The following is a 14,930-nucleotide window of genomic DNA, read 5'->3' as shown; positions in this document are numbered from 1 at the left end:
ACCAAATCAGACAAATGAGGTATTCTCATCACTCAGTTAGAGCTTAGTGGCTTCTCTGTTTTATTTTTGTATCACAGACAACACTGAGGTAGTAGTTATACTCCTACCAGATACTTTCACATGCAAAGCAGCAAAATAATTTAGACACTGGGGGCTGAATGTTTTTTAAATTGCTTTTGATTTTAGGAATTAACTATCATCAAAGTCCTGCTTCAAGTGCATAAGGCCCTTTTTCTGGATCTTGCACATTCTAGTCTTCACTTATCTTTCAGAAGAATGTCAAGCAGTTCACTGGTATCCTGTCAACCACCAAAGTCAAGCACTCACTGTTACAAGTAAGCTGAGGGCATTCTCTCTATTGACATAGTGGTTACACTGAGCCAGTGTAACATTACAATCTCAGGACAGTTTTCTCAGCCCTCCTTACTGTAACACCTGAGGGTATTTCTGCAATAAAAAGCAGAAGTCAAGTTCACTTAACATCCTTCTCAGAGCTGTGATTCAAGGAAGGTGAAATGTGCATTAACAGACTACACATTCAGAGGGCTGTTTTATTAACAGACAAGTGTTCGCAATCACTAAATCTGTGAGTATCCTCATCTCTGTTATCAGGTGGCTTTGATCTTTTAGCTAAGTATCCCTACTCTGCTGGGCAGAGGAGACAGACTTGTAAACTGCTGAAGCACCTCTTACCTCCACAGATTAAACCATTTGATCGATCACAGTTGAAGTTGTCACATTCACAGTATTTGCCAGAATACACCTCATTGGTGTTTTCCCTCTTCTTGCACACACATTGTCCACAAATGCATTCTCCATTGTTACTGCAGATTTCTGTGCTGTTCTCCCTCCTGCAGTAAGCATCCATATCCTCACTATTTACTTCATCTGTGCTACATTCACATAGTCTTCCAATACGTCCTTCATTACATCTGCAAGGTAAAAACATGACTGAAAATGTAACCTTAATTGAAAGTCACACAAAAAAGGCCACAAGATTAGAACAAAGAACAGGAGTAGAAGTGACTGCACTCTCAAGGGATGTTCCAACTTAAACTTCAAATGAGATTTCCAGCTGACACCCATGGTACCAGTTCTGGAGGGCCCTGGAGCAAACTGGACTAAGTTGCTTTTATGGTGATTATCTTACCTGATATTCCAGGTGCGAGACTATGTATCACCCCTTCTAACTAAATTGTCACATAATCATTGTTAATCCCTCTCTCATGTGACAGAACAATAATTATTTCTCAAGTGACAGCAACTGTTCCCTGTAGCTGCTGTCATCTGTCAATGAAAAGGTTTCCCATGAACAACAATTAAGCTGGAGAGTAGATGATCTTCAGAGCTGCCAAACTGAGATCTTCAGAGATCAGCACTTCCCATTATCAAAGATAAGATATTGATGAGCAAATGGAGGTTGCTCTTGTTCCCATCAGTGATCATCAGATTGTTATGTGGTGTCCATCAGAGACAACAGATCACTGGGAAACTGCTGCATTTACAAAAACAAAAGGCTGTGGTTACCCACAGGCCTGTTCTTGCCATGTGAAACAAAGTGGACACCAGTGACACCATGTATAAAAAGTTTTATACACATAGGTAGGAAAATCTGTTCTCTTTATTTAAAAAGAACACCAAAATCTGATCTATATCCTTTAAAGTACTGACTCAAGGCCAAATTTGAATTCTGACTCATACAACAATGCTGATCTAATGATCTATATTTAAGCATAGGGATTATTTGCAGAGATATGGCAGCATTTCAAAATATCCTAAAAGAAGACTTGCTGTTACAGGCCTGTTTATTTTTTCACTGAAAAAAAAAAAACGTAAACCCAAGTAAACCCTAATTAAGGAAACAAAGATCTTGCTCATATTTCTCTTTTGTAGAAATAAGGAAAATGTCTATTTATTTACCTGCACGCACCACATTCAAATGTTCCATTTCCTGCATGGCAGGCTGGACTATTAGGTTCTCCTTCACTCTGACACTGACACTCACAGATGAACTGAAGATTAATTTCCACTTCTTCAGTGAATCCTAGTGGTTTAATTTTAATTGTTTCATTTTGTTCTTTCTTTGGACATTCATTAGCTGTTATATTAATCTCGAATCTAACCTGCAAGAAAAAAAAAAGAAAAAAAAAAGGAGTGTCACATTACTACAAGGAGTTCTGTCTGTACTACTAAAAAGAAATGCTGTGTTGGACACTAAGTGCATTTTGTATTTGAGCAGCAGCACATATACTCTGAGTTACCTCATCTCCAATTGAAATGTTAGAACACTTCCTTCCATCTTCCTGTGTGTCATTCACTCCATTCTTGCAGAAAGATTTGTAACTGATTGTCACTCCTTTAGGTAGCTTAGTATTTTCCAGGATAACCTCTGAAGAAAGGGACTGAAACAACAGTTATTACCTAACTTCAAACTGAGTTGCAGAAGTGTTTTGTTGAAGAACAGACATTATACAACTATGCCCAGTCTGAGCACACTGGAATTGTTTAAGCTCCAATGTTCTGAGAAACAAAAGCCCAGGGCTGCCCAAAGTCATGCTGTGGTGATCCCTTCTCATGTCTGAACTTGTTAGAAGGTCAGAAGAGGTTTCCACAGATGTTGGAGGCACTCACTTATGCCATGTACTCCAAAGGAGAAGCAAGGCTCATTTAAACACAATGAAACAATGAAGAAAATACTGTGAGGCCAAACCCAGCAAAATAACCTTTTCTGCTAACACTTGGAAAGAAGGTGAAAGTGAAGAAGCTGAAGAAACAGTGTGGGTTTTGGTTGTGAATTTTATTTTTTGAAAGGGAAAATGTAGATGGTAGGTTTTCTTTGTGATGCCATTTTAAATGGCTTTAAGAGATGTCTTTTTACTCATCTAACCTCTTACTGCCATAGAGTCTGAATGTTTGGTTTTACAGTAATGGAGCTTATTTAAAGCGCAGAATAGTAATTAAGCCACCTTGGAGTCTCTGCTTGAAAAACTTAGGAGCAAGAAAAATTAATACCTAAAATCTGAACTTACATTATATGCATCAATGATCAGCTGAATCACATTGCTGGAATTTGAAGACAATGTTCCCACTGCTGATTTTGGTATCAGATTTTTCAGTTCCTTTCAATATTGACAAAAACAGAAGGAAAAGTACAGTCTTACTACCAAAGTAAGTATAATTTGCAGAATAAATGGTGATACGATGTGTCAGTGGATTAACTAGTGAAGCACTTCAGGAAACAAAGCTGTGTTGCCAGTGATGAACACAGTTTTTGAGGTTATACACAGCCCTACTTGCACAAACACCCAGCCTTTTCTTCTCCTTTGCATTCTAACTCTGTATTTAGTAACAGAATGCTAAGCCCTTCTCTTGTACAAGTTGACCACAATTTCTCTTCAACCACAGTTAGAATACATTAAAATTAGGCAGGCATCATTTTCCAAAAAAAAAGGAAAAAAAAATTGAATACAGTTTGAAAAAGAACCCCAAAACCAAAAAAACAGGTTTAAAGAAGGAAAAATATGCATGTCCTTTACAGTCATTTCCTATTGCACAATCACATTCAGCAGTTTAGTTAATTTTAAACATGGGGTATATAAATAGAGCACAAGAGACAAAATATGTTCTTTCATCAGTGTGTCCCCTGATTCAGTGTCCACACCCCCCTCAGCTATTTTGCTGTAAAAATGTTCACAAAAATTAGAACAGCAAATGTGTTTTCCACTCACTCATATCTATAAAGAGCAGCAAGGAGAACGGACACTTTCTCACTGGAAATTACACACAGAGTCAGTTTTGATTTGAAGAAATAAAAAAAAAAGCTTAATAATAAAGTATGTGGGAAGCAAAATATTACTTCCATGATCACTTACTTCCACAATTACTTTCATTTCAAATAAGTAAATTTTAACAACTTCAGAGCAATTTCTTTACCTTATAGACTGCCTGAAACTCTTCAGTAACAGCAAAGATTGTCTGAATATTGTTCTCACTAAGTTTCTGTACCAGATGAGCAATAGAGGGATAATCCTAAAAAAAATCAAGCATAAAATTAAATTCAAATTTGAGACATGTTGCTAGAAAATAATCAGAAAGACTCTGACATCGTAAATACAAATTATCTTTAGAAACATACATACAACTCCTAACTACCCAGTTCATGTCACGGTTCTAAAGCAAAACAACCTCTGAAAACAAACAGGCATTGGTAAGATTTCATATATGCCTCATGAAGATAGGAATTCCTTCACATTACCATATTCCATAAAAGGTTAAATCCTTAATCTCAGTGTTCTCAGAAAATTATCTTCAGTCCCTCAAAACCACTACTTTTTGCACCGTTTCACAAAAAAATGAAACTGAATTAAATAAAACTGATGAAATAAAACTGAATTAATTTCAGGTTTTTATTGAACAATTTTCACTCAAAATTAGGAATATATGAACATACAAACTTGGTAAAGCTTATTGTGGTTACCCCATTTGGTAAATGCTTCCCTCTACATTTTCTGTCTGATCTCCCTTCCAGTAAACCACAAAGGCAATGTTAACCATACTCTTACCATAAACTTTGCATCGTAAGATTTCAGTCTTAAAAAACTATTCAAGCAGATATTTTACAGTCTTTTTCACTAGAACAATATTCTGAAAAAGAAGACTGGTGAAATGATAAAATAATGAAACAGCCACTGCAGTTTTCCAGTGGACATTACAAGCCCATCACTTAGGAGTTTGGCTCTATGACCCTTGTGCATCCCTTCCTACTCAGAATATTCTGTGATGCAGTGTGGCATACAGGATTATTAGTCATCAGAAAGGTTAAAATCCAGCAACACATAATCACAGCATGAAAGTTACCATTTCTTGAAATTTTCCAATTAAGACTGGATTAATTCTTGCACATTTGTTTTAGTTTCGCTTAAGTCACTTGATGTAAAGAGATAAATTTTCTAAGACATAGTGATCTGAAACTATACCAGATGACCCAATGAGTTCTTTTGAGCTTAAGCATCATAAAATATTCATTTCACAAAGACTTACATAATAGTGGCTCATTGTGTACACATTATTTTCCAGATGACATTTCCCATCATTTGGCAGAACAATTCCACCAAGTTTACCATCTCCTGCAAAGTGGAATCCAGCATCCGTGGAAAACACTAATAGCCTAGTTACGTTCCTCCAGCCAATTTGTTCCTTGGGAAAAACACAAACAGATTTTTGGTATTTCATACCAATTTATTTTAAAGCATTGGGGACCAACAGTTGAGAGAGAAGTTCATGGAAAAGTAGGCAGACTTAGGAGAAGCCACATTGCAAAAGTGTCACCCTGGAAAACACTAATTCATGCAAACCTTGGAAACACTTGTGTTTCATTAAATATCTGCTCCAAAACATCTGCTGCAGGTTTTTCATCAAAAGCAAAAAGATTCTGTTTGAGATAGACCCTGCTCAGTTCTCACTGGGGTATCTGAGGAGTGACAGGGTTTAGAAACCAGGCTCTCCAGTGCCAGTTCCACTCCCGCGCCATGGTGAGGCAGCCCAGGATGCTGCTGTGCAGTTCTGACCTGCCCAGCATTAGACTTTGCCAGCCTAGTGCACATCTGCACCCAGCACAGTGTTGCCAGAGGACTGGCCCATGGGCATCCTGGCTCACAGCTGCAGGGCCTAATTATGTAAACTGGCTTATTTCTTTAAACTTTTCCACGGACCTGAAGCCATAGCTAATTTAACAAAAGAAGACCAAGTAAAACTGTCATGTACTGACAGTTACCACCAAAAAAACCCTAGAAGGCTTAGGATAAAGACTTCACTTTTAAATCAAGACTCCATTTCAGAAAGTCTTGGATGCATTGATTAATAGCAAACATAATATGGTAACAAAGCAATAAACTTGGGAAATGCTTTTTTGGGAGTCCATTTTATAAAAGTGCATAGAACAGTCTGTCAAAATGACAGAAGCAAAGACTCCTTAGGCCTTCAAAAACAAGTAAAAAACCAGTTTACCATCTACTTTCTCAGAAACTAGTAGAAGTCACAATACACTAAATTTCTGCAACCACAACCACAAGAAGCTTACAGACTTTTAAAATAATACGAGAACAATTGCTTACTTAGGATCTCACACGCTTTTAAATAGAACCTGACTCTTCCTCTACAGCAAACTTTAAAAGCTTTGTCTCTACATGCTGTGATCAAAACCTCTGTTCAGCATTTTCACATTTTCCAGTTTCATTCACTCACTGAATTCCTCCTTACAAACCCTGTCTTGCTTGCAGGAGGTGACATATTCAAATGCCAGCCACATGAAACACAAAGGCTGCATTCAAACAATTTCATCTCATAGAACAGTAAAAAAACCCCAAAAAACCACACTTACCCCACAAACTGCAACCTGCATTATTGCATCAAATCCACCTTCAGGAGAATCTAAGTTCCCAGAAATGTGCTGTTTACCTACAAGTTCATTGAATTTGTTTCCTTCACTGGTAAGGCTGAGCACATTTTTATAGCTAAATGGACTTGTACAGTTCTGGTCCCCTGTACAGGGATTTCTGAGTTTGGCTGGTGTTGTACTTATATAAGGCATCACAGTTTTCTCCACAAAAGAGCCAAAGCCTAAGACAAGAACAATAAAATCTCTGTAAGTTGAAGAATGGAAGTCTCATTTCTATTATCACACAACAGAATTCGAACGCATTGTAGCTGAACTGACATCATAAATAGCTCTTATAGTTGTTTATGTCCCACCTTCTCCACTAATGCCAAACACTTCTATGGTGTTCAACAGGTCCTATGTATTAGAACATCTACCATAATACTGCTAAATTAAAAAAACCAAAAACTTTTCATATACACTCACGTGAAAAAATGTCAGGAAGGAAACTTGGGGAGGGGGTTTAATTATTGTTTTTTTAGAATAGGCAATTTTTTCTTACCAATCCGAAAGTCTGAAGTTATTTTTTCCATCTCTAACATCAGAGCTGTTCCGAGACTTTTCACATTCTCTAAATCATCTTTCATAGAATAGGAGAGGTCCATAAGATAATAAAGGTCAATGGGGTAGTCTTCAGCTCTCTTGAACTTTAATGAAAATGTCTGGGGTTCCCCTGTTTCAGAGATTAAACAACAAACAGAAACCATTACAAATTCCATAACTGCACTGGCAAGAAAAATACCTTTCTAAGGAAAGACTTGTAAATCTTTATGAAGGTTTTGAATTACAGATGAGTTATTTTTTTCTCCCATTCACTGAAATGCTTAACATCAAGTTATGATGAAAAAATGCCAACAAGTGTTTCTTTCAAATGTTCAGCTTCATATATCTGAGGTTCTTTATCTCCCCACAGAAAAATTAGCATGCCAAAACTCAAGCTTCTTGTAGTTGCAGCAATTTCAAATCTTAATACTTGCAATCGTTCTAGCAAGGTCCCCGTAAGACTTAATAGCACAAATTTTCAACATCTATTTTCATCCGAGATGATTTCAATAATTCTCATAAGTTAAAAATCCACATTGTTTTAATAGGTTTATAAAAGAAAAATTAGTTCTAGATGGAATATTGCAAGTTACTTTGCACCTACCAAGCCCAGAGCACAAAAATGGCAGTGGGAGAATAGCAAGTTAGTATTGGTTGTGATTGTAAGCCCAGACTCTGCATTTTACCAACGGAATAATGTAGTCTCACTCTGATGCTGAAAGGCAGTACAGAAGGATTACACAAACATACCACACACTTCCTTTCTCAGAAACTGGAACCACAGTTTTTCGCCTATTTTATATGAAATAAGGAATTAAATCAATAGGATTTCCTGCTCCCCTCGGTCATTGAGCTTAAATGGTAGTATTGCTGCTACTTAAGTTTGCCTAATAATTAGTAAACATTTGCTAAACATCAGCAAAATTAGTAAAGTGAGAAAAACATTAAGTAGGCAAGTTAAATAGCATATGGATCACATAGCTATATAACATGGTTTTCCCAAAAAAACCCCCAAGCAACAAAGCAAAGAGGGGAAAAAAGCCATAACACAAAAAACCCAGCACAAAAATCTGTTTAGATTTTCCTTTGGTAGTATTTCAAGAAGCCTGCACAGAAAGCAAGTATCCCCTTCTGCAAGGACACAGTCCCTCAGAGAACATATACCAATGGAAGTGCTTACAAGCATCTTTTGGATAATTAGATTCTGGTTGCCCAGGTCCCTGCTATGCTCTGATGAAGAAACTTCTGTGTCAACACAGGAACGATAATTTGGTTTGAAACAAAAAAGTTCACATTAGAAATAAACAGGAGTCATACCAAAACTGCAAAATAATTTTCATTACTTTCCTCTCTACATCATGCTGAGCCTGCTTTGCATCACCTTCCAATTATTACTGCAACTACCACCAAGCAGCTGACCCCAAGGACAAGCTCTTCTTCCAGGAAAATACAAGGCAGCTGTTCAGTGGATCAACAGTACCTGAGAACTCCCCTAGAGGACAATCTCCATTGTGCTCAAATGAGCCACTAGCCCTGTTCCTCCTCGGCACCTTCATTTGAATGAGATAAAGTTCTCTTTAGGGCTAGAAATGTTACACAACTACTTTGTTTTTTCATTACTGTGGTTTTGCGTCCACATCTTTAGCCTCTGGAAGGTATCTCACACAGCAATCCAAAAACCGTGCTGCATAACTACGAAAAACACTTTGTTCAGACACGCAGACTTCAGTCAACAGCAGTTACTTCAAGCAAAAGGAAATGCTCTCATAACTTAAAAGTTCTTGCTGACTCCTCTACTTTCATCCTACAGGCACACTGTAGAAAGTCAACGACAAAATACTGAAAATAATTTTACCTTTCTGATATATCTAACAATCTATGTTGTATCAATTTTCTCTTCAGTTCTATTGAGAAAATAGAACAAGTGTTAGTATCTAATCTTTCTTAAAAATCAAATAGCATCTGGTGTGCCTAAACACCTGGAGCTGAAACGAGTGCCTCTGTTATCATTCACATTATCTGAAAAATAGTAATTTCTGTAACAAAATGGTTACACACGCAAATCAAAAAATGAGAGACATGGTGGTGACAGAAAAATGTCCTTACCAACTCTTAGATGCAGTGATAATTTCTGTGGCTGGATTTGTGTAATGGCTTCTGGTTTCAGCTTCTCTGCAGCACCTTTCTTACGGTTTGTTACTTCTCTATTTTCGAGCACCTGTTTGCTGCCTCTGGGATTTTCTATATCCTCCATAGGGCAGCCTTTACTCTTCAGGGCTGCCAAGTCATCACACCGGGCAGATGTTGGCTCTCCTTCTTGCAAAAAGTCCTAGAAAACACAAGACAAAGAGTATCTAGTTTAAAGCTATGCAAGTTGTTATATTCTACCCATAACTGCTCTTTCTACAATGATCACACCTTTTTTTTTCCCCAAAATTCAGTAATAAGACTCATGGTCTTGAAATATATGAAATGATACTACCTATGTTCAGTGACTACTACTTAGTTCCAGAAGTTTGCATCTACTTAGACTTATCTGTGTATAAGATGCAAGTAAGAGGAAAAACAAGAATAAAGCCCAATGTCCCCCCCATCAGAAGTGGGACATCTGTTTAAATTGGCTACTCTAGAAGTGACTGCAAGTAGAAAAATCTTTCATTTTCATATAGTTACAAATAGTATGAACCTACTTATACAGCCTGCTTTTAACATTCTTTCCTCTTAATTAAGATTACATAAGTGTACCTTCGTACTCCACAACAAAGTAATAGCTATATGCTGACAGAGCAGGGCAAAGACAGACAACTCTTATTTTGGGGAAATTCAATCTGAAAGTAACACTCGTAGGCAAAACCAATCCTTAACTTTGTTCTGAACAACAAAGTATCATTACCTCAAACCTTAAAAAAACTCTAACCTCATATATAAATAAATATGGCTTCTAATTGAGAAACTTGGCAATTCTGATTCTTCCCCCTTCCCCAAAATATGCATATAAATAAATGTATACTAAAGCTTGTCAGTTTTTGGTGATACAGACCTACAGAAAATCTGACAGCTCAAGGCCAAGACTGACTATAAAATCAGTCAGTTTAATTAAATGTTACAAATTTATAAGCTGGTTTGGAGAATAGTAAGTAGGCAGTATATAGAAATATAAGTTATCATCTCCTAGCAAGAAACAGGAAAATTTCTCAGTTTCCAATAACAAACCAAAGAAGAGCTATAGAAAACATTTTCCTGTTTCTAACCTGAAGAAGATATGACAGCATACACTGGTTATATCTTATACTTTTTAGTTTCCTGAACTTAATTTTTCTTAACCTGAGAACATACCCTTTTTGTTTTGTAATGAAACAAACTACCCACCCACACAAACCTATCTCATACTCTTCAAGTCTACCAACAGAAAACTAAAATTTGAAAATCTTTCTTTTAGAAGAAAAAACCCCTTCAATCTCTTTCCCTACTCCACCTACATCTGTCTGAAATTACCTCTTACTCTAACGTCACGGGCAGAATATAATTAAGCATACTCAGACAGAGTCCACATTGGAGTAATTTTAAATAACTATGAGACAGCCTATATAGGGTCTGTATACACTTGGGATTTATAAAAGGAGAAGTAAACACACTGCGAAAAACATTTATACTCAAATCAGAAAAATCATAGTATTTGATTTTCTAAGTACAAATAAGTATCGAATTGAAGAACTAGAGGAAACTACTATTAATGAAAACAGTCCTGTCCATACAGGTAAAGTATTCACTAAAGTTTGAAACCAAGGGAAAAAACCAAACCATAAAAAGATTTTTGCAACACTTACTGTTTTTTTACACCAGCCACAGTTTGGTCCTGCTTGTATACATTCCCCACATGACTTTGCATTAGCTTTTATGCAGTCGCTTCCACCTAGAGAGGAACACAAATCTGTCACTTCATTTATAAAAAGGTGTTTACAACAACAGCATTTCACTTTGGCTCACTCTGGTTTTGTAAACTAAGTTCCAACTACAAACAAGTTATTAACATGAGATATGGCTGACCTACTGCCACTAGCATTTGTCTAGTGAGGTCGTATTTATCCAAATAAATAACTGCTAAACAGATACAGTTTTAAGCAGCAATTAACTACTGCAGTGCAATCAAGTGCCTTACCTTGCTGGGCAAATCCATTCCATATCAAACAACAGAGGACGCCAGCACATGTGAGCAATTTGAAATTAGTCTGGAAGACAAAATCAGAAACCAAACTGGATGATTTACTGTAATGACTAAGTGCAAAAAAAAAAAATAAAAAAATTCACGAAGCTGTGGACATACAACTGTGCTCAGAGGAGACAAGGAACATGGAACAAATGCAAATCTAATTATCTTAGTTGTACCAGCTGGACGATTTTGCCCTAATACAAACCATGTTTGTGGGCTACACTGTATTTAGAAGACATCATCAAACAGGGTAGGCTTCTTAAATGATTTTGAAATGCTCTTCTGCTAGGTAAACCAGCAAGCTATGAGAAATTTGGAAACATCCTTCACTTGGGGGGAAGAACCCAGACCTACCTTTTAACACCTTATAAAAAAATATTCATGCTGTGAATGTTATCAGAGAGACACTTCTAAATAAAGCTGACGCAACAATATAGGACGGAAATAGAGCTTCTATACCCACATCTCTGTTTCAAGATGAACAGCAAGGCCCTTTACAAAACATTTTCTTCAGAATCTTCAAAGGGCATTTTACAGATTAACTTTGCACTTTATACAACAAACCAGAAATTTCTTCTCAAAATATGCATCATAAAGCATCCATCTCTGACATAAATTCTACCTGTTTTTTCTTCTTTAGACAGACAACAGAAAATTAATGGATATCGCCCATGTCAAAGAAAAAACCGCTTTGTTCAGTGCTTTAAGTATTAACGAAAGGCTAATTTTTTTTCTACCTTAGTAATAGGTTATCAGCCAGGGTCAGCTGTCTTTTAAATTTTGATACTATTTTAAATTCTATTTCTTTTTTACTCATTTTAAGAGTTCTGAGAACTTATATGATAATGGCCAGTTTCCTTGAACACCCTAAAATATTGCTAATTAAAGCCTCTCCAGGCATCCTGGAAACAAAAGTATTCTTAATAACTTTTTGTTCTAAAAAATATCTTGCAGTATAACCAAGAAAGTGAATTTGGCAGGATCTCCTAAACTGAACATGCAATTTTTCTGGAAGAGGTACTATTTTTCCTATTAATTCCTATTAATTAGCAACAAAGCAAGCAATGCTCAAATTAGTACAGCAGTTGAGCTTTGGTTTTTGCGCACTGAAACACAGTTGTTACTTTGCCCGTCCAGCCAGACCTATTGGAGAACGGATGGCTGCTCCAAAATCTGATGGGGAAAGTTTCAAACAGAAGCCAACCCTTTGCTAACAAATTGTATCCAACAACAGTATTAGAGGGCTCATATTTTTCTGATAAATCATTCTGGCTCACTTTTCAGTGGACGCTATGGTGATAGGACAGGCAGTGGAGTTAGACACAGCAGAATTAAGAGAATATGCTGTTGAACTACTTTGATAAATGTTATGCATAAGCACAAAAGCAATTATTGGTTAAAAAAAAAAGAGGAAAAAATTGAACCGTGGATTACATCTTACTTAACATTTGAACACTATTTACTGCATATGTACTGCATACATATTTATGTATGAAACTCAAATTCCTGTCTGCACACTGCTGCAAGTGACCAGTCCTTTATTCACAAAAGCTCTCTTCCAGGAATACTCTTTTATTAAGTCCCTTTATAAGTGATCACCTAAATTCAACCTGTGCAACCACAAACCTCGATCAGAGGGGAACGATGACTCAAGGAATGCAAGCAGGTGGAAGACAGATGAAGGGACTGAACCAAGGCTTGGAAAGTCAGTGGTTACAAGGTTAGGAGCTCACCTACCAGAGCAGGAGTCTGGACAGCGAGTCTTTACCAGGTTGCCCAACTTTTAGGTTCTTCTTTCCTGGTTTTATGGTAGGTATGTTGTGTTCAGCAAAGCTTGCTTCCCCCAGGTGAAAGGGTATTTTGTTACTCAAGAAGCAGTTTTGCTTTTAGTACAGCCCTGAATGGGATGGGTTTTTCAGTAAGAAAAAAGTCAAGCTGCTGGCAACAGGTGAGTACCATCTTTTCTGTCAGCCTAGACAAGAAAATTATAAACAGTTCACCTTTTTAGGGCAGACTAAGAGTGGATGCACAGCAAGTCTGCACAGACTATATAAATAAGTCAGCAAAGATGTGACACAGTGCTAAAGCTATGATTAAGACCATTTGGAAGAGAAAGGTTCCAGTGGAAATGCAGGCGCATGACGAATGCAGCTCTGGGCACAGAGTCCCGGTGAAGTTAACAAGGAAAATGTCCTTTTCCATATATGGCTGCGGCAAGGCCTCTCCCGGAGCGGCGCACGCAGCTCGCTTCCTTTACCTCCACAGCTTAACAGCTTTTCCAGCTGCCCAGCACTGGGAAAACATGAGCATGGATCTGGTTGGGATTCAGTTCTGGTTGCTGTCCCGTGCAGATAAAGCCATGCACACCCTCGTCCTCCGACCCTCCTGCCAGCTGCTGCAGCGTCAAATGCATTCCCCTGCAAGTCCCCCGTCAGCACTGCGAACTGCCCTCTTGCAGATTTTTCCACTGAGAGAATAAATCCAAACAAATAACTCGCGAGTACACTGGATGGCCAAAGGAAGCCTTTGGAAATCCTTGGTGGAGCTACAACTGAATGTCGTGTCAGTATTCAACCACAGATGACTGTAACAGAAAAAAACCCCAATTGTTTTTACAAGAAATAAATTACTATTTTTACGCAACATTTAACTATTTTCTATTATACTTGTTCTCTCCTTTCTAAATCCTCGAAAAATATTCCAGAATCCTTGAAAAAGTGGGTTTCTTTTCTCCCTGAAAAAAAGCTACTCAAAGCCAAGTGATTGAAATCTCTTTAATAAAAACTGTATCACTGCTTGGATCCTTTTTAAAAGGCTGCAAATGATGTGCTGTTGAAAAACTGATTTTAAAATAATTTCTGCACATTTGTGAACCATACTCTATTTCTGTTAAATATTTTAGGAAAACAAACATGGACATAACCTTTAATGTTTAGATTTAATGCTTTTGAAGTTGTTATATTTTGATAACTGTCTGTCTTGACAAACAGTAATGCCTGAAGAATTTTTTTAATTTATAAAATCAGTTTTGATGGAAATTTCTGGAGCTTTTAATTTGAAATGAGAGACTCATTAAGTGACAACAGAAAGAAGGAAGGATTATTTCTCCATAGAATTTTGAATTTGTAAATTAAGTATTTAGGACCTTCACATTCTGCTAATCATCGAGATATTTAGAAATTAACCACTCCATAGTATTGAAGCCTTTTTAAATTTATTTATTAGAACGGCAATAGCATCCCTGCAGAAAATTAACTGGGCAAATGGGATCAAGGAAGAAAGCTAAGAGTTCTACACACATTTATTCCTTTGAAATTAAATACTGATGGCTATGCTGATCTCCTCTCATCACTCTCCAGCCACAGGCCACAGTTTATACAGATATTAAAGCAATATTAACAACAACATGTTAGGTTCCTGCAGTATTATTCCACTCAGCTGAGTTGCTCCTCATCTCACCCAGTAATGCAGTACCAACCAAGCTGATGGCAATCACAGGAAAACACTACATGGCATCTGCCCCTGCTGCGTTCTGACCTGTGCCTTACTGCAAAGCTTCCCACTGAAACACGCAACCAGACCACAGGGGAAACATTTCAGAGCTGTTGTGCACATGCCACCTTTTTGAGGCAGAATCCAGACAGTCAACTTACTCATATCCCCACACACCACTCTAATTACACTTATAAACCTAGAAATGAATACACAACTCACACTTTTGGACTCGCATTCGTGCTTCCC

The 14,930-nt window shown here is 37.3% G+C and overlaps 1 protein-coding gene across 2 annotated transcripts in view; it reads right to left on the bottom strand.

The window, feature by feature from the left end:
* ITGB1 (integrin subunit beta 1) overlaps nucleotides 1-14,930 on the bottom strand; it is a 43,294-nt gene that overhangs the window by 12,550 nt on the left and 15,814 nt on the right. The window contains exons 1-12 of one of the 2 annotated variants that reach the window (XM_083864477.1): nucleotides 11,395-11,412; nucleotides 11,139-11,208; nucleotides 10,807-10,892; nucleotides 9,086-9,308; nucleotides 6,939-7,109; nucleotides 6,380-6,618; nucleotides 5,041-5,196; nucleotides 3,934-4,029; nucleotides 3,030-3,119; nucleotides 2,262-2,402; nucleotides 1,921-2,123; nucleotides 694-932 (exon numbers count right to left, since the gene is read on the bottom strand). In XM_083864477.1, coding sequence (XP_083720603.1) covers nucleotides 694-932; nucleotides 1,921-2,123; nucleotides 2,262-2,402; nucleotides 3,030-3,119; nucleotides 3,934-4,029; nucleotides 5,041-5,196; nucleotides 6,380-6,618; nucleotides 6,939-7,109; nucleotides 9,086-9,308; nucleotides 10,807-10,892; nucleotides 11,139-11,208; nucleotides 11,395-11,397 — 1,717 coding nt within the window. In that variant the 5' untranslated portion in view covers nucleotides 11,398-11,412. Of the gene's footprint in view, nucleotides 1-693; nucleotides 933-1,920; nucleotides 2,124-2,261; nucleotides 2,403-3,029; nucleotides 3,120-3,933; nucleotides 4,030-5,040; nucleotides 5,197-6,379; nucleotides 6,619-6,938; nucleotides 7,110-9,085; nucleotides 9,309-10,806; nucleotides 10,893-11,138; nucleotides 11,209-11,394; nucleotides 11,413-14,930 lie in introns of those variants that run through there. The other variant, XM_083864476.1, reaches the window with a different exon arrangement.

This window comes from Zosterops lateralis (assembly GCF_965231275.1).
Source record: "Zosterops lateralis genome assembly, chromosome: 1".
Lineage (NCBI taxonomy): Eukaryota > Metazoa > Chordata > Aves > Passeriformes > Zosteropidae > Zosterops > Zosterops lateralis.
Note: the sequence above shows the minus strand (reverse complement) of the source record. Positions and strands in the feature narration are given on the sequence as shown.